We start from the raw sequence: 17,025 nt of genomic DNA on the forward strand, positions 1-17,025 counted from the left end.
GTTTCGAGATGAAGTCATCTACACTGCTCTTGCGGCAGTGGCAAATGTGGCTGATGCTGAGGATATTGTTCAGTTCTGGGAGTGGAACAAGCAGCTCAAAGCCATTACAAGGAACAGAGAGAAAGAGCAGGGAAGTAGCCTCACAGATCAGCGCTTTATGACTCTCCCTATGGCAGGACCTTCAGAACCTGGAGGTAGTCGAGACATTCCCAAGGAACTTCCTCACAAATCATGCCCTCTCTTAGCCAAGTTGAACGCGGAACAAAGGAGAGCTCACAATATCATCGAAAATCACCTAAAGGCATTGTTGGGAGGGCGAAATCCTCGTCCCCTATATATGCAAGTCCAGGGACAAGGTGGGACTGGAAAAACCGTTCTAATCAACGCAATATCCGAAACATTCGACTACTACCATGCAGGAGACAAGTTAGCCAAAATGGCCACATTCGGGGTTGCTGCGAGTCTCATTGGTGGTCAGACATTACATTCATTTGGGGGAATTCCTGTCAACCCAGGAAAGAACGATGACTGGTATATGCGAAGTAGCAAGGAGATTGTCACGAAAAGGGAACGGAACATTGGAGGCAAAGAGTATCTTGAAATCGATGAGTGTTTGATGCTCACGAAAGAGATGCTCGCCATTGTGTCTCAGCTTCTCTCAAGGTATCGAGCAAGAGAAGGTGGTCATGGAGAAAGGCCTTTCGGTGGAATGTGTGTCATTCTATTCAGGGATTTTCATCAATTTCTGCCTGTGAGCAACACCGCTCTGTATGACCCACGCTGCACTAGTGATCGTGCAAGTATTGGCAAAGCCCTGTACGATATGTTCACCACCGTTATCACGTTGGTCAAGCAGAACCGTGCACAAGATGAAGGGTGGAACTGTCTGCTAAATCGTCTGAGGACTGGTGCTTGTACTATGGACGATTTGAAAGAACTGGACAACCTAGTCTTAAGGCCGGATACAGTGGATTTTTCTGTCAAACCATGGGTGGATGCAATTCTTGTCACATCTAGACATGGACCTCGGGAGGAATGGAACAAGCGTGCTATCAAGCGTCACTGCCGTATTTCAGGACAAAGACTTTACAAGTGTCCGGCAGAAGATGCCTGTGGACGTGATCGGGGAACATTAACCATGGAGGAAAGGGTAGCTGTTGCGGGTATGAGAACTCAAAACACGGCTCGGCTGGCAGACAAATTGGATATAGCAATTGGTATGAAGGTGATGGTGATGATGAACATTGCAACGGAGGCAGACATAGCAAATGGTACCCATGGAGTGATCGAGGACATTGTTCTGGATAATAGGGAACGTCTCACGAAGGACCAGCTACTGAGCACGGAGATACAGCTGCAGTACCCTCCAGCGCTCATCATATTCAGACCGGACAACCCTTCCGAAGAATACTGCTTTCCTGGGCTAGGGAAAGGATTAATTCCTCTTGTCGCAAACGAGGGGTCCTTTTCGGTGGAGATCAATCAAGGAAGGAGTGTTAGGATTCATCATCGACAGTTTGCCCTAACAGCAGCATATGCCTTTACACATCACAAATGTCAGGGCCAGACGATTGAATATGTAGTAGTGGATTTAGGCCGACCACCATCAGGGAAGCTGGATCCGTTCAACGCTTATGTCGCTTTATCAAGGAGTCGGGGAAGAGGAACTATAAGGTTGTTGAGGCGGGGAGAAGATTCTCTATTCACGAACTGCCCATCTATTGCACTTCAAGCGGAAGATGTCCGATTGGATGAATTAACTGAGATGACAAGGAAGAGATATGAGGAAGGAGCATTCGTATGGTAGTCATTCTTGTAGCTTGAAGAACGATACAGAAGAATAGAATTCACGACATTAGGTAGAAATGGCTGACAGTTATGTAAGGTACATAGATGACTAAAATAAAGCCCACATATAATAACGTTTTCATCATACCAGCAGGTGGCAATCATGATCACCCAGCCGAGACGGTAAAGTATTTTACATTGGCAGATTTCGAGCATTTAAGACTGGGAGCAACTTGACCGAAGGGATAAACAGAAACAAATATGAATTGGAAATTGGCAGGTTTTGAGTACGACAAGGGGGGGAGGAACCTGGCCAAAGGAACAAAGAGAAACAAACATCAGTTTGAAATTGGCAGATTTCGGGAGAAAACATGGGTGGGAAGTTTCGGGTCGGGTAGACCTTGCTTACCAGCAAGGTAACAAGTCGGATTGTAGCACAAATCAAAATGATGCCAACATCTTGGAGGATCGATCATCGATCGTGAAGGAGACTTCCGAAGTTCACTGGTAAACTTTTAAACCCGTCCTATGCTGCTTATATGTACAGTGGATGACTTTCCATAACATTTAGAACGGGTTCCAAATTCAGATTTCATTCTAGAGTGTGACTTGCCGACATGCCGGCGCGATTGGTAAGCTGTTTCAAAAATTTCAGGATTGTTCAACCCACTTCCAAACCACCCATCTGGATGAGGCCTCGGACCCCTCTTCCAGCTTCAAACCGTCATCTAAACCTGTTCCAAATGCCAGCTTTTCTTCTTTTGGATGCTTTATTTCAATTTCCTTTCAATTCCGATCAGACACAACGATGCGCTCCTTAATTAGCTGGCAATAATTTAACTTAACTTATACTTTTCCGCCCTCCCAACACACTGCTGGACTGCGAAAATGTTGAGGATGCTCACCAATTCAGCCCTCAGGTCACTTTCCTGTCAGTTTCTCCGGTTTTGTCCTGTCTGCTGGCCAATAACAATTCATTTAGTGATCCCCTTTGCTCGAATCCAAAAGTGGAACAGATTGAGATCAGGCCAAGAACTGTTTATCTCAGAATCTACGAGGTCAAGGATAATGGTGTTATGGTTTGAAAATCTACGATATGTGGGTTCTAAATAATTTTAATGTATATCTGAAAGTCCATTTGGAACTCCAAATCGTTATGGAAAGTTATCCAGTATTCCAAATAAGGCTTGGACGGTTTATTGATATTCATAGGTGCTTGCCAACTATGACGAGAATTCCGTCGTGACGTCCATCTACATGTCTCAACTGGTACTAGCATACAATTTCAATCAAACAAGGTGCGGCTAGCTATTCTCATTGTTCCTTTCGATTGAACCGTTTACTGGAACTCTGGATAAATGCACGTCGTTTAAAATCTGAAACAGGATTAGAGCAATCCGAAGTCAACAATCTCCATCGATATCATCTACTAACCTTCAAGCAGTGAAGTTGAAACATTCCAACCTATAGCACGGTAACGTTGTAGTAGATTTGCCGGAGGTGTATATATCTGGCCACAGGTGCCCAGTTGTCAGCTAGCTAGACTGGACTGGTACTCCTCCTGGGAACGGCATGAGGGAGACAGGACCCGATGGTAGTTACTATACCATTATCGTCGTACGTGCCAATGCGTAGATTGATATTCTGCAAGTATGAAAGAAAGTGTTATGTTGATTCGGAGGACATCTTCAAAATCAAATTTAGTAGAAATATACCTGGGGAATGTCCTGCAAATACCAGGTGATGAATATTTAATCCACGTAGGAATTCTAGGACAGGTGCGCACTTTTATTGAGATTCTCTGGATAATTTACTGTTATAAATGTGAGCATGTTTGGAATCGTGGTGAGGAATTCGAGTTGATGTGTGCCGCGAAGATAGCAACTGGAGCATTTGCAGAGCTAGCACCGCAAGCGTAATGGTACCTATCACTTGGCATTCCCGGCCAGTCTTGGAATACAGGCGTCGTAAATGGGGCATATGCTGCAGAGACAACATCTGGAGGTCGTTATTTGTCGTGTCGAATACCGAAATAAAGATGTCTACGAGAGGGGCAGTAACTGAAAGTGCGCTGCGCAAACCATTGCGAACCTCCTTTAAGAGAAGTACTCAATATCCGTCGCGAAAACTTTCACCGCAGCTTTATCGAGTTCAGGTGACTTGTGGATAAATGATTTGCCGCATTCCGTCGCAAGAATTGCGTTGGATCAAAGGATCCTCTGAACGTAGTAAAGTCTATTCCAAAGAATGTGAAGGGGACGACCGACCGCCATGAGATACTGAATACGGGTACAAGCGAGAATAAGAGGAGAGGAGAGAATTGGTACCAGGTGACGAAAAGATCTCTGCCCTATATGTAGGTCGAAAGATTATGGTGACGTTCCGGGTAGAGGCGGAGCACATTCTAACTCACAGCGCCGCTATGAAAGTGGAGAATAGCCCTAACGGCTAGCCAAGGTTCTCTGGTTTCCAGCGCCATGCTCCTTCAATGCTGGTAGGTGTGGGAGAACATCCACCGGCAGCCCTTCGGACCTGTGCCGTCGAAACACACCCTGCTGAAAAACACAACAGCCATGGTTGTCAACACAGTGCATAAAAATCTCTCGAAGCATATCTGGTATGGTTCGGATAGAATGGATGACAGCTCTAGCCTCGAAGCCAATCTTTTCTAGTTTAGATTCGTTTTGGAGTCTAGAGCCAGGAATACCCTGTGCTTGTCGTTCCATATCAGAAAGGCTTGAGGATGACTGGCGAGCAGATGAGGGAATGTTAAGGGCGTGCTCTTTGTCTTCTGGAGAAGGGCAGCATAAGAGTCTCTTCCATGCATAGTGAGCGAGTAATCTTTTATATTTTTGGAGGGTGAAGGGGATTGGTGAAAGAGTCGGAATCGGCCATGATTACGATGATAGCACGACTGCAAAAAGAAAGTGATGTCACCAACGCCTCTGAAAAAAAATGCTATCATTCTCATTAGCATGAATGCTCTCAGGCAAACCGGCGCACGTACCTCGATTCCTTCTGTGGTTGCAGCTGACATGTGTGCCATAAATGTTACAGCTTTCTGGGATACAGTACTGCATCTTCAACGCCGCGTACCGCTGATTGCTGGAACTCGAAGGCAAAGTCGTCAAAGTGAAAGATTAAAGGTATGGTAGCCGTAACGTGCATAAACATAAATAATAAATACCAGAAGTGAAAGTGTTCCCAGTAAGCGGCTACTCCTTGACTTTCCAAACCACGCCAGCGACCGCAAGCCCAACCACAAGCACACCAAAGGCAGTCAACATCTCCTGCCTGCCCTTGGTCTCTTTGAATTTCTGTTTTTTTGGCTGATCCTCCACCTTTACGTATCCGTCCTCATCCACTTCCGTGTCGTTTGGCGGCGGGGCACTCAAGCTTCGCCCCCGTCGCCCCCGCCTTCTTGGTCTCCCGCTGCCCCCACCGTCCTGTCCATCAGAGTCACTGCTAAGACTTCGAGGACTCGGAGGCCCGTCACCCTGGAAGACCTTGACAACTTCTGCCTCTGGTTTCTTCTCCTCCTTCTGCCGCCGCTCGATCTCCTCTACTCGACGTATTATATCCTCCCATCGACCAGCACGTTCGCGCTCCCGCTCCTCCCGCTCGTTGTCCCGCTCGGTGAGCAGACCCTCCAATCGTTCAACCTTCTTCTCAAGACCACGAATAACGTCTTGTGCGGCTTCATGCTGGGCCCGTAGTACGCCCGCGCTTTCGAGTGTCCCAGCTAGCTGGTCAGTTAACCGTCCTACTTTGAGGCTGAGCTCGTCAATAACGGAAGACCAGTCATGTCTTGTATTCGTCGTGTCCATCATTCCTGGTTCCGGCGTCTTGGGGCGAACTCGCTCCTGCGGTGGCTCATCTTCTTCACGCTCGTCAACCTCTTCGACCGTCTCAAGTTCTCTCTCCGTAACCGTAGTGACACTTTGTGTATCATCTTCATCGTCGTCGACCTAAGAACATTAGAAAAAACATATAGAACCAAGTCGTGAGAATTACCTCGTTTCGCTTGTTCATGCCATCGACAATCATACTACGAATCTCTCGCCACATATTTTCCTGCTCTTTCAGTTTTTCTTCTAGTTCCCTGACCTTCTCCACATGGACATCCAAAGCGTGCTGGGTATCAGCCAGTTGCTTCTGGACCTCACCCATGACCGCTGCACCTTCATCTTCCCGTTTCTTCTCTTTCTCCTTCTCCTTCTCTTCTGCACGCTCCTCGACCACCTGCACGGGAGGCCGGACCGGAGGTAGAGCACCGTTCACCGGCATTGCACTTCCCGCCCCGCCACCCAACACCTCGCCGATGTCCCCCATAGCGCCCGTTAGTGCCCCTAGCTCCGCCCCAGTTTCCCGGCTCTTCTGGAGTTCCCCCTGCAATCTGCTCAAAATATGCTCGAAAGTCAGACCACTCTTCCCGGGTGGGCGCATACTCCCACCCATTCCACCCATTCCCATGGCTTGTAGCCCGCCCGGTCGCCGTCCTGCTACAGGTCCGGGGGGTGCAGGTGTGTTAAATGAGGATACTGGGGGGGGCCCTAATGAATGTGATGCCTGCTCTGACCGTGCAGCAACCATTGCATCCTGCTCCGTATACACGCACACGACTCGGGCAGCTACTTTGTGATGCACGATTGTTTTGTTATCCTCGCCGACAATATCGATTCCAAACTCGACGATATCGTCACTCTTCAACTCGAAATTCTCGCTCTCCACACCTTCAGGGCTCAGTCGTTCGCCGTTAATGAAGGTCCCGTTAGAACTTTTGACATCTTTGATGAATATCTGCCACTAACTCAGTAGCTGCATAGGTGGTCGACGGTAGTATACGTACCTTGCCATTATCCTCCCACACTTCGGCATGCTGTCGACTTAAGACCTTGCTGTCAAAATAGCCATTCCTCTCTCCAGGTGTCGTCTTTGCATTCGTCTGACGTCCAATCTTCACCCTCGACTGTAGTGATATATGCTTCGGTACAAACGAATCATTCAGAGGGTACAAGTATAGGGCTGGAATTGGTGATAGCAAGCCGGGAGACGACGTTGGGGCGGGCATCGCGTTCGTTTTTCGTGGTCGTCAAAAGTTGTCGGGAGTGTGACGTGACGTATAACGAAATTCAGGGCCGTAAAGTCATGTGATGAGATTAAATTGAGTGGGGTGAAATACAATATTAGTAATATTTTTAAGGGCCTAGAAACCCCCCATTCCGCCCATGCCGCCCATTCCGCCCATTCCGCCCATCGGTGCGCCGCCCTTCTCCTCAACTTCTGCCTCGACGATAGAACACTCGCTAGTCGTCAGCAAGCTAGCAACACCGGATGCATCAACCAGCGCTGTGCGTACAACCTTGAGCGGGTCGACAATGCCGCTCTTGACCATGTCAACATACTCGCCCTTGCTCGCGTCGTATCCCCAGCTAAACTTGTCTTCGCTCGCATACCGCTCTAGCACATTACCGACGATCACACTTGCCTCCTCGCCAGCGTTCGACAAAATTGTGCGTGCTGGTCCAGCGAGGGCGCGTTTTATGATGTTGACACCTAGCTCTTGGTCAAAGTTGGAAGTCGCAACGCCGTCTAGGATCTGCGAGGCCTTGAGGAGTGCAATACCACCACCAGGAAGGATACCCTCTTCAACGGCAGCACGAGTCGCGTTAAGAGCGTCATCGTACCGGTCCTTCTTCTCTCCAACTTCGACCTCGCTACTGCCACCGACCTTAATGACGGCGACACCGCCGCTCAACTTGGCGAGACGCTCCTGCAGACGTGTACGATCATAGTCGCTCGTACCCTTGTCATCAATCAATCCTCGGATCTGCTCGCACCGCGCCTGGATGGCCCGACCCTCGCCTTCACCGTTGAGGACGATTGTGTCCTCCTTCGTTACAGTCAAGCTACCGGAGCTGCCAAGCATCTCCCGTGAGACATTCTCGAGCTTAATGTCAACTTCATTACTGAACACGGTGCCGCCAGTAAGAACCGCCAGATCGCCGAGGATGTTCTTGCGGTTGTCCCCAAAGCCAGGCGCCTTGACTGCGACGACTTGCAATTGACCACGTAGCTTGTTGAGGATACAAGCTGCCAATGCCTCGCCATCGACATCCTCAGCGATAATAACCAATGGCCGTCTGTCCCGAGCGGCAATCTCCAGAGACGGCAGGATATCAGCAAGCACGCTGATCTTGCCCTCGCTGAGCAAGATCAATGGTTTCTCCATCTCACATTTCTGGCCCTTTACGTCCGTGATGAAATACGGACTGATGAATCCCCGGTCGAAGCGCATGCCCTCCGTGATCTCAATCTCATCCTCAATCGTCTTGCCCTCCTTGACTGTGATGACACCCTCCTTGCCGACCTTTTCCATCGCCTGCGCAATCAGGCTCCCGACATGAACGTCGCCGTTTGCACTGATCGTTGCGACCTGAGAGATTTCTTCACTCGTTGTGATCGTCTTCGTCTTGTCTCCAAGGAAGGCGACGACCTTTTCCACTGCTGCCTGCGAACCCCGGCGAAGGTCCATTGGGTTGCAGCCAGCAGCAACATTCTTGACACCCTCAGCGTAGATAGCGCGCGCGAGTACGGTAGCGGTTGTTGTTCCATCACCAGCAATCTCATTTGTCTTTTGTGCGACATCCTGAACAAGTCTGCAAAGCGTAAGCGTTAACTTATCACATCCCTACGTATGCTCAGAACACTTACCTAGCACCTAGGTTCTCAAACTTGTCCTTTAGTGTGACGGCCTTAGCGACTGTAACACCATCTAATGACCGTATCAGCACACCGTAGGTATATCTTTAGTCGTGGCCATCACTCACCCTTTGTGATCTTTGGGCCGCCGAAGCTCTGCTCAATTATCACATTACGGCCTGCAACCAACCTGCATCAAAAGTTTGTCTCGGCAAGGTTACGAGTTTAGACGCACCCTTGGGTCCTAAGGTTACGCTAACAGCGTTGGCGAGGATGTTGACACCATTGAGTATTGCCGCGCGCCCTTCGTTACTGAATTTAATCTCTTTGTGCGCGTATCGAACACCGCTGATTTTTCGTGCAGAAAGACGGGCGGTGGAAGAGAGACGGTGCATCTGGATGTGATGTTGAATGGAAATTGTCGGGAGGTATGCCGGTGTAAGGAGGGAAGAATGAACCATGGGTATGCGGCACAAAGCATAGGAAGGCGGAGATAGACACCAGCATACAGAAGAGCATACCACATACCATTGTCGCGAGAAGAATTAAGGTGAAAAGAACAAGAACCATTCGTCAGCAAACTTGCCAGACGGTTTCAGTTGGTAAAGACACCAACGCACCTTTCAACAAGAGCTTTTAGTGGTAGAGAGAAAGAGAACTGGAGGAAAGGAAGAGGTGAGAGTTTCAATCTCAAGTAAACGAGACGAAAGAAAAGGAAGGTGAAGGAAATTACCAGAATGTCCCCGGCATAAAATTTCTGAAAATGTCTTACATAAGCAATGCACGTGGGGCCGTCGGGCCGAGGACGCGTTAAAGTTGCGTCCTGTCCTTATCCCAGCGGTGATCGCTTGATCTCAGCATTGCTTCGCATTCTATTATTTCTTTGGTTTACATCAAGACTTCAATTCTGTCTCTGCTTATTGGTCACATAATACACCCACTCCTCTTGCCTTAGAATGGTCATAACTGGCCCCATGATGCTTCAAATATAGAGCGTTACAAGTTCGTGGTCCTTGACTCGGCGAGCGGATTTTCAGGCAAAAAACAAGGCATTGGCCCGGGTGAAACTGACCGCGGAAGAGAGAAGAATATCAACTAGCATTTGTTTGTAAGAGGTACTCAAGGACCACATCGGTTTCATACCATGAAAGAGGGCGACGCGACATTGTTGCTAAGTCGTACATCTCCCAACGCCAATAGATGCTCCATGTAAATAACACGTCAATATGGAAATGCAAGAAAGTTGATGAGATGATCTGACAAAGACAGTGTTGAGTACGTATCCTCTGAACGAATAAAGTCACATACTACGATCCTTGTTCAGTAGGCAGCACACTCTCCTTCGTACGGTCTCTGATTCCTTTCAGAAATGATACCAACCCAGTGCCACCCGTTCCAACGTATTCGATATCCATCGAAGCTCTCTCCCTTGCCCTATTGGCTGGAACAACGATATACAGTGTCGCGATGATCAAGTGTGTATCCCGAAATGCTTTCAACGCCAAGACTGCGTTATTGTACGCATCCGTCAACTCTCGATGATTTGACTCTGTGATAAAATCTCTCAGAGACCGAGGGGCGGACGATAGATGAGACAGGAACAGTCGATGCTCCCGGGGCATGTAACGTTGCATCCTCCCAAAAAGCGATGGAGTTCCATTCGCAAGATGGTTATTTATCCCCAAGAATATATCCAGTGCATGAATAAGCGTACTCTGGCCCGCACTTGGGCCTGAAAGCTCCTTGAATGCCTCGCCGGAATCACCTGTCAATCCTTGGAACGTCCACTTCCGATTAGGCAGCGAATCCTCGCCCCGCAACCAGGGCCGCACCTCCTGGTAGTACGCTTCGGGATCGCAGTCTTTCCGCAGGTCGAGGAGTACCTTCTTAAAGTCGTTAATAAGAACAGATATGCGTGTTAGTAACTTGGTGATTTGGGCGTCGGCGCCGATGAGAATATTGTCTGAAATTTGGCGAATGAGGTCAAGTGCTTCGGCACCCCGCAATTCAATGATGACTGACGCCCGGTAAAAGGCTTGCTCGTCAGCCTTGCCAGAAAATGCGGAAGGAAAGTAGGTGTTGCCAGTGGAAGGATCCGTCGTCCAGTTGTATAAGACCAGATCAGAGTATGTGATCACCGGGGGTATATTAAGGACGTCAGAGACGTACGCCAATGGGACAGACAACGAGGGAGGTATATAGATGGCACTTTCGTGGGGTAAGGTGTGTACATAAAAGTGTAGAATGAACGATAGTACATGGTGGGCACGTTTGAGAGCTGGAACTGAATCGTCGAGCGCGGTAGCTGACAACAGAGGCGCCTATCGAAAGTGAAGTAGGATAAAATACGGATGCTGAAAAGCAAAGAGATATCTCATACCTCACAAACGCGCGCGCGCCAACGAGCAGATTCAGCTAACGTTGCCTCAGAACAAGCAGGATTCTCGCCCAGAACGAGCTTTTGTTCCATGGCATCTCCCAGTAGGTCTTCCCATGTTTTCCATTCACCTGTGAGATGAAGATGGGGCTGACTGCCAAGAAAGCCAATGTCAGGAGATATATCAAAGTCCTCCAAGCGAATCAAAGCAGTGTTCATGGCCGCAGAACGGTTATTTCGAAGCAGAAATGAGTTTTATAACGTTTCAAATGTGAGACGGCCGGGTCTTACCCGACCTCTTCATTTGACCCACATGGATTTTTCAGCTCCTAAAGAGTTCTCGTGACTTTACGTTGGAACAATCCGGAAGTGATTATTGGGGACCCCCCAAGACTATGACAAGAGATCTCTCACGGAGGAGAGCTGCCGCCTCATGGGAAAGAAGTACAGTCGGGAATCCGAAGGTGTTCGCCGCGGGGTGCAGAAGGAAATGGTTTTATTTCGGCTTCACTTGGGGGGACCCTGATTATCGAGTTTCAGGCCAGTGACAACATGTCCTACTCTGTATACTGCCGAAGACGACGCCTTTTAATGGATAATAACTGGATGGAATATGCAGAGATTGCCACCGCAGTAGTGCCTTTTTGTCGCTAAAGAAACGCAGATTTAATGAAGGTGCCAGTGAAATCAAGTAAAAGGTCCGTGCGCATTGTTATCTCCAGAAGCCTTTGCACAAATAGCGCATCCTTCATAAAGAAAATTTCGCCACCATGGTTTGTCTTGAACCACGACGACAACCGACCTATTCGTCAAATAAATCTACCCTTAGCTTCATTTTTTATTACCTACTTCATCACCCTTGTTTGGTTTCGCTTCTGGCCACTTTCTGCCCAAACAGTGCTTTTACGCCTCCACGCTAGTTTGGTTCTGGTGATGCGCCTATAGCTATGTCCTCCGTTCGCCTAATCAACGAATGGATGGCGAGTAATGATCGGATATTCGGAGTAGTAGTTGATGACTCTGGAGAACTATACCGGATTACTGTCCTACATTCATACGTAGCTGCAATAGATTATTTGTTTTTGTTCACATCCTGTTCATGAGATCATAACATACAGCGAATTTGGGATGATGATTTATGAAGACTTTGGGTGTTTTTGGTCGTCCAACCGAATAGCAGATTTGTACAACGTATAAACGAGGTAGGCAAAGCACAACAGAATGGTAACTGCGATACCTAGCTCGACCTGAGAAACGTCTCCAGCTCTACCAACTGGCACTTGGTAGCAAAAGACAGTCTTTGATGAAGGTGACGGCGAGAGACGTGATATATTCGACTGATGAAACAACGCTGTGAATTCCTTAGGTATATGCAATTCAGCATCGGAATCAGTGCAACCCTCTGAAGGAAGTTTAGGACATGGACATGGTTTCGACACTATACACGCACCACAAATCACGTATCCTTCTGGCTTAGAAATATCCACCGCCTGGAATTCATCCATGGACACGGTGACTTCGCCGTATCGCAGGTGCAGCGGTATTTGGACCGCACCTTTCGTTATGGCTTGGCGCGATACATTCATGAGTACGTGTGAGTTGCTTGGCCCAATAGCAGAGACAGGAAGTTCCAGGTTGGACGGGCCTGCATGGCGAAATGTGTAAGAGTCCTTGTAGTTGGCGAGCTCATAAGGATCCACAAAAACGAGAGGTGGAAGGGTGAGCAAAAGATAAAGGGAGCACGAAGGCTCTACGGTGATGCCATGGAAGCTGGTGGTGACGATAGGGTGAAAGCCGTACAATGGGTGAATGGTTGATGAAAGAGAGGCCATGGTGGCTGTGCGGTCGCGACTTGCTTCTTTCCGCCATGGTGTCGTACTTCGCTCATTTCGCTTTCCTGTTTTCTCGCCTTTTCTTGGCTGGCAGTGTTCTCGGATCTGGTTCCAATTGCTCAAGCTCTCGCGATCATGTGGATCCAGTCTCTCTCAAGTTCATCTCGGAATGCTCCTACATGACCTACTGCTCGGCAGCACAAAACGGAACATGCCTTCCTAGACTCTGTCGACGTGACGAATTTCCCTTTGGATACTCTGAAAAAGATGCGCTTCCGCCTCTGTGCCCTGCAGGAACTTTTTGTCCTGACGAAGGAAGCGGATGCTGGCCACTAGCTACTGTTGGAGGCGCGTGCCAGCTGAACAGGGACGAGCAGTGCGCACCACCAGGTACTTCGACAGACCCTACATCTGATTTGTATGGTTCTCTCTGTTTGAAGTCAATATGCATGTTCGTCGACTAATGTTCAATCGATTATTACTGATGTTTTGAAGGTACACTAATAGGACCCTCGGACAGCCCTGCATCGCGGAGAACACTACTTATCAAGACAGCTTCAATGGGCAACAATATACCAACACGATAATCAGAGACAACTGCATGGCTCCTGATTACTACTGCGGTCAAGTCAGCATGGTCTGCGAAGCTGCTAGGGCTCTTCGGTATCCTTGTCAAGCGCAGGAAGAATGCACGTCGGTATGTCATGTAGGTATAGGTGGAACACTTATTATATCTTAATAGAGAAACTGTGATCGAGGATTCTGTGCCGACCCGCCTGAGGCTCCCTTGAAAATACAGTCTTGGCAATATTCTCTAACGGCCGTCTGTATCATCGGAGGTGGGTGTCTTGACAATTTCCATGGGTCCTTTTATAAATCCCATAATAGTCCTAGTTGTCACGGTCATGCTGCTTGCTCTTGTCCATAAGCGTAACCGTTTGCAGCACTATCGAGCACTTCGAGAGTACTACGATGAACAATTAGGGTCAGTCAAGCTGCATTTGGCGTCGAAAACTAATGCTCATTTTCTTAGCCTTCGCCGTGCTATAGTCTCTCTACATTCCGCCGCTGCGTTTGAAGTGTATTCAGACAAGACACTGTAGCCTTGTACTTATCTCGGTACTGTCACCTCGTCATCAGATTCGGCATAACAGTTCAAATACATGTTTCTTCTGCTTCTTTCTTCTCCCTGGTAAGCTGTACACATACAGTATTTCGCTACACGCCTATGGCCTACGGTGTTTCAACGTTCAACAGAGCTCCTGCTGTACTGTCCCTCACGTCTTTAAGGAATTTCGCAAGTTCGGTGCCTCCGGTTCCCTTCAACGGTGTCTCGCTTTCTTGTTGGCTTCTAGCGCGACCTGCGGGGCCGATGATGTACAGCGTTACGATAATTATGTGAGCGTCCCGGAAAGTCTTCAATGACCCAACAGCCTCATTATATGCTGCCAGTAGCTTCTGGTCCCTTCCACCCATCACGATATCTCTCAGTGGCCGCGGGTTATTGGAAAGATGATTCAAGAAGTGCCGATGATGGCGCGGCATGTATGATTGCATCCGACTGAGGAACGCCTTTTTTGCTGACACGTCAGATCCTCCGCCAGTTATGTCTGATGAATGGGAATAGCGATCCACACCGAGGAAAATATCCAGAGCGTGGACGAGCGCACTCTGGCCTGCACTAGGGCCGGAGAGCTCGGAAGGATAGGCTATATCTAGCTCGTCCAGACCCTCAAAGATCCACTCACGCTTTTGAGGATCTGAATCAGCGCCTCTGAACCACGGACGAATGTCGTGATAAAACACTTCTGGATTGCAGCCGTCACGAACAGAAAGGAGAAGTGCTTTAAGCTCGTCAATGACTGTCGATAGGCGGTGCAAAAATCCGGTAATACGCCGCATAGCGATGTCGTCGCCTACGAAAGCTTCATCCATAGTAGCTCGCATTAGCTCGAGCGCTTCTACACTACGCAATTCCATGCGAGCAGAGGTGAGGTAAAACTCTTGCTCGTCATTTGTATTAGTGAAAAGACTTTGACTGCGAAGATTATCCAAAGCCGGGACCGGGGACTCGGAAGGAGTTTTGAGGTCCCAGTTGTATAGGACATCATCGGAGTATGTGAGAACGGGTGGAAGCTGAAGCTGCGCAGAAATTTTCAGGAGGGGTATCGTGACGGGTCTAGGTATTACGATGGATGCATTTAGGGGAAGCGAGTGGATATAGAAATGCATGATCCAAGCTAGGACATGTCGACCGCGTCGGAGCATAACTTCGGACGACTTCAGATCATCAATCGGAAGCAAGGGAAGCTTAATGACAAGTCATTATGGGGCTGTGGTAAAATAAGTAAGCAACTTGCATTACGGACTCGGGACCGCCAGGTTTCCGAGACGCTTTTTTGAGCATCCGTGAGTCCTGGCTTGTCCCCCAATTGAAGCTCGGATTCTTGCGCTTCCTGAAATATCGCCTCCCAGGGTTCCCACTGCCCCGGAAGACGCTCCAAAGGAGGTTGAGGGGGCATAAAACCGGTCCGATTATCTACGTCGAAATCATGGGCGGCAAGTGTGGTGGTATCAACAACACCACCCGGTGATCCAATTAATATGTCAGGGCGAGGAAGAGAAAGGAAGTGGTCTGGGGGGAGATGGTCCATGGTGCGATTATCGATGAGCTACGGATGGGAGTAGTTGAGTTACTAGGAGGGGATTGGTGATAAAAGACGTGATTTCTCTGCCGGTTTACTCGCTCTTAGAAAAATCGAAAGATCACTCTGAGTAACATTTCAAGAGGAAAGAAAACCTACAGTAATGTCCTTCTTGCTCTCCGAGTCTGACGAAGTAGGCAAATGCCAAAGAGCCTAAGAGGGACGAAACGGAAATTTACAAAAAGGGGGTTTATAATACGCCTTGCCGCAGGTGTCGCGTGATATCATTTCGGACCATCGGTCTAGACTGAGTGTGTATTATGCAGATTATCGCCGCGTCCGTATTTCTCAGGCAAATATCAAGTTAACGAAAGCTAGAAACGTTTGCAAGACAAGAGCAGGTCATTAGATGGGAAACCGAGATTCTCGATAAGAGCGACCGTAACCTAATCAAAAAGGCCCGTTAATATCCGACAGGTGGCTGTGATGCAGTTTGCACAATGCAAGGAAAAGGCACGAGGATAAAGGTACTTACCCACCTACAAAGCGCTAATCGCATTCTCGTATCAAATTTGGCCACACCATAGAATTGTCATCGATGGCCTACCTTCGCGGCGGCGGAGGAGTTATTTCATCAGGCCCTTCACATTCTTTCATTGTTCTCCATCTTAGACCTTTGGACCTCCTAACGTAACAGCGAATTTGAAGTTCACTTATTGTGGCGAGAATTGATGCGTCGGTAGTGGTGCTTTGTCTAAGCGAAATTAAGCCTATGTTGGCGTGACAGAACAATGGGTACATTGAATTTTTGTACAGCTTCTCTATAGATGCATCATGGAATGGCAAATTTGGGGCAGATGCCAAACCAGAACAAGGGTGGGAGTATGAGTATCGTCGTATGTGGATTCTCGAACTACGTCCCTTTACTGGAAGTAAGAATGGAAGGATTTTATAGCACATGAAGTTTTTTACAGCACTCATAGCATAAATGGTACCTACAATGCTATCTCACTTTCAAACTTCCAATTCGAGGATATGATGCCCGGAGAATCTTGATCTCCTAGAACTGGTCGGCGAGGAACGTCGTTGAGTGTCATCAGAAATCATACATCATCCAGACTGAAAGGATGATATCAAGCGCAAAGATAGCAGGCTGTACAGTTGGCGGCTCTGCAAGATAAGCTGACTTACCAACTTCGTCAATCCTTCTGCCGATGTCCATGCGCCCCGATACTGCATCCAACAATTTCCCGGCGAAGGTAGAGTACAAAGATTGATGCCTAAGCCAAAAAAAAAGTCAGATTGTAAGATATAGACGAAGAGAAGAGTTCCGAACCCGTTGATCATTTAAACTTTCGTAGTCCGGTTCCGCTGAGTTCCGACTGGTTGATCTCCACTAAGTTAGTAAGCGGAGCAATGATTCAAAGCCGAAGGGCACCCTTTCGTAAGGTAGTGGAGAAACCAGTGCACGAAGTCACTTGAGCGAATGGCCGGTCAAAAAACTTGGAGCCTGCTGTTCAATTTTAACGTACCAGGAAGTACCCTTAGCGCTGAGGCACAGACCGCAACACACCCACACCACACATCGGACCCACAAAAGGATATTCTCAAGGTTACAATGGCAGATGATCCACCGCTATTTGATTCCACACAGCATTTGAAACAGCATTCCCTAAGAAAC

General features: G+C 48.3%; 7 protein-coding genes across 7 annotated transcripts; 1 reads left to right on the forward strand and 6 right to left on the reverse strand.

The window, feature by feature from the left end:
* Nucleotides 1-5,023: 5,023 nt before the first annotated feature.
* Nucleotides 5,024-6,910, reverse strand: EV420DRAFT_34215 (uncharacterized protein). Its single transcript, XM_060481775.1, has 4 exons — nt 6,638-6,910; nt 5,803-6,588; nt 5,261-5,756; nt 5,024-5,184 (listed from the first exon to the last, which is right to left on the reverse strand). The coding sequence occupies exons 1-4, from the start codon at nt 6,857-6,859 to the stop codon at nt 5,180-5,182; spliced, it is 1,509 nt and encodes a 502-aa protein (XP_060339226.1). The 5' UTR covers nt 6,860-6,910; the 3' UTR covers nt 5,024-5,179.
* Nucleotide 6,911: 1 nt separating this feature from the next.
* EV420DRAFT_1494510 (chaperonin GroL) lies at nt 6,912-9,254 on the reverse strand. The gene is made up of 5 exons (XM_060470808.1): nt 9,111-9,254; nt 8,726-8,885; nt 8,619-8,669; nt 8,503-8,563; nt 6,912-8,447 (listed from the first exon to the last, which is right to left on the reverse strand). Exons 2-5 carry the CDS (start codon nt 8,883-8,885, stop codon nt 6,995-6,997), a joined length of 1,725 nt encoding a protein of 574 aa, XP_060339227.1. The 5' UTR covers nt 9,111-9,254; the 3' UTR covers nt 6,912-6,994.
* A 346-nt stretch (nt 9,255-9,600) lies between these two features.
* On the reverse strand, nt 9,601-11,454 carry EV420DRAFT_34317 (Indoleamine 2,3-dioxygenase). The gene is made up of 3 exons (XM_060481780.1): nt 10,871-11,454; nt 9,799-10,811; nt 9,601-9,746 (listed from the first exon to the last, which is right to left on the reverse strand). Coding segments are annotated over exons 1-3 (1,230 nt in total). The 5' UTR covers nt 11,087-11,454; the 3' UTR covers nt 9,601-9,745.
* Nucleotides 11,455-11,907: 453 nt separating this feature from the next.
* EV420DRAFT_34295 (PIG-X) lies at nt 11,908-12,700 on the reverse strand (the record flags this gene model as incomplete). Its single annotated transcript, XM_060481778.1, has 1 exon — nt 11,908-12,700. A coding segment is annotated over one exon (697 nt), but the record flags the coding sequence as incomplete, so codon positions are not given.
* A 34-nt stretch (nt 12,701-12,734) lies between these two features.
* Nucleotides 12,735-13,802, forward strand: EV420DRAFT_1257048 (uncharacterized protein; the record flags this gene model as incomplete). The annotated part of the gene is made up of 5 exons (XM_060466808.1): nt 12,735-13,150; nt 13,195-13,396; nt 13,442-13,538; nt 13,588-13,684; nt 13,733-13,802. 5 exons carry the CDS (start codon nt 12,735-12,737, stop codon nt 13,800-13,802), a joined length of 882 nt encoding a protein of 293 aa, XP_060339230.1.
* Nucleotides 13,803-13,867: 65 nt separating this feature from the next.
* Nucleotides 13,868-15,632, reverse strand: EV420DRAFT_34724 (Indoleamine 2,3-dioxygenase). Its single transcript, XM_060481800.1, has 3 exons — nt 15,504-15,632; nt 15,060-15,445; nt 13,868-15,009 (listed from the first exon to the last, which is right to left on the reverse strand). Exons 2-3 carry the CDS (start codon nt 15,351-15,353, stop codon nt 13,933-13,935), a joined length of 1,371 nt encoding a protein of 456 aa, XP_060339231.1. The 5' UTR covers nt 15,354-15,445; nt 15,504-15,632; the 3' UTR covers nt 13,868-13,932.
* A 455-nt stretch (nt 15,633-16,087) lies between these two features.
* Nucleotides 16,088-16,822, reverse strand: EV420DRAFT_1494529 (uncharacterized protein). The gene has a single exon (XM_060470809.1). The coding sequence runs from the start codon at nt 16,689-16,691 to the stop codon at nt 16,455-16,457; it is 237 nt and encodes a 78-aa protein (XP_060339232.1). The 5' UTR covers nt 16,692-16,822; the 3' UTR covers nt 16,088-16,454.
* Between the last annotated feature and the right edge of the window lie 203 nt (nt 16,823-17,025).

Source organism: Desarmillaria tabescens (genome assembly GCF_030435595.1).
Source record: "Desarmillaria tabescens strain CCBAS 213 chromosome Unknown EV420scaffold_1, whole genome shotgun sequence".
NCBI lineage: Eukaryota > Fungi > Basidiomycota > Agaricomycetes > Agaricales > Physalacriaceae > Desarmillaria > Desarmillaria tabescens.

What these genes read in the sequence shown, in the direction of transcription:
- EV420DRAFT_34724 (XM_060481800.1), bottom strand. Translation starts at nt 15,353, where the DNA reads ATGGACCATCTCCCCCCAGACCACTTCCTTTCTCTTCCTCGCCCTGAC. An exon ending in GGCGGTCCCGAGTCCGTAAT is followed by an intron (nt 15,010 to 15,059) that starts GCAAGTTGCTTA and finishes CTTGTCATTAAG; the next exon opens with CTTCCCTTGCTTCCGATTGA.
- EV420DRAFT_34317 (XM_060481780.1), bottom strand. Translation starts at nt 11,086, where the DNA reads ATGAACACTGCTTTGATTCGCTTGGAGGACTTTGATATATCTCCTGAC. An exon ending in GGCGCGCGCGCGTTTGTGAG is followed by an intron (nt 10,812 to 10,870) that starts GTATGAGATATC and finishes CACTTTCGATAG; the next exon opens with GCGCCTCTGTTGTCAGCTAC.
- EV420DRAFT_1494510 (XM_060470808.1), bottom strand. Translation starts at nt 8,885, where the DNA reads ATGCACCGTCTCTCTTCCACCGCCCGTCTTTCTGCACGAAAAATCAGC. An exon ending in CGGCCCAAAGATCACAAAGG is followed by an intron (nt 8,564 to 8,618) that starts GTGAGTGATGGC and finishes TACGGTCATTAG; the next exon opens with ATGGTGTTACAGTCGCTAAG. An exon ending in TTTGAGAACCTAGGTGCTAG is followed by an intron (nt 8,448 to 8,502) that starts GTAAGTGTTCTG and finishes TACGCTTTGCAG; the next exon opens with ACTTGTTCAGGATGTCGCAC.
- EV420DRAFT_34215 (XM_060481775.1), bottom strand. Translation starts at nt 6,859, where the DNA reads ATGCCCGCCCCAACGTCGTCTCCCGGCTTGCTATCACCAATTCCAGCC. An exon ending in TGTGGGAGGATAATGGCAAG is followed by an intron (nt 6,589 to 6,637) that starts GTACGTATACTA and finishes AGTTAGTGGCAG; the next exon opens with ATATTCATCAAAGATGTCAA. An exon ending in GCATGAACAAGCGAAACGAG is followed by an intron (nt 5,757 to 5,802) that starts GTAATTCTCACG and finishes TAATGTTCTTAG; the next exon opens with GTCGACGACGATGAAGATGA.
- EV420DRAFT_1494529 (XM_060470809.1), bottom strand. Translation starts at nt 16,691, where the DNA reads ATGATCAACGGGTTCGGAACTCTTCTCTTCGTCTATATCTTACAATCT.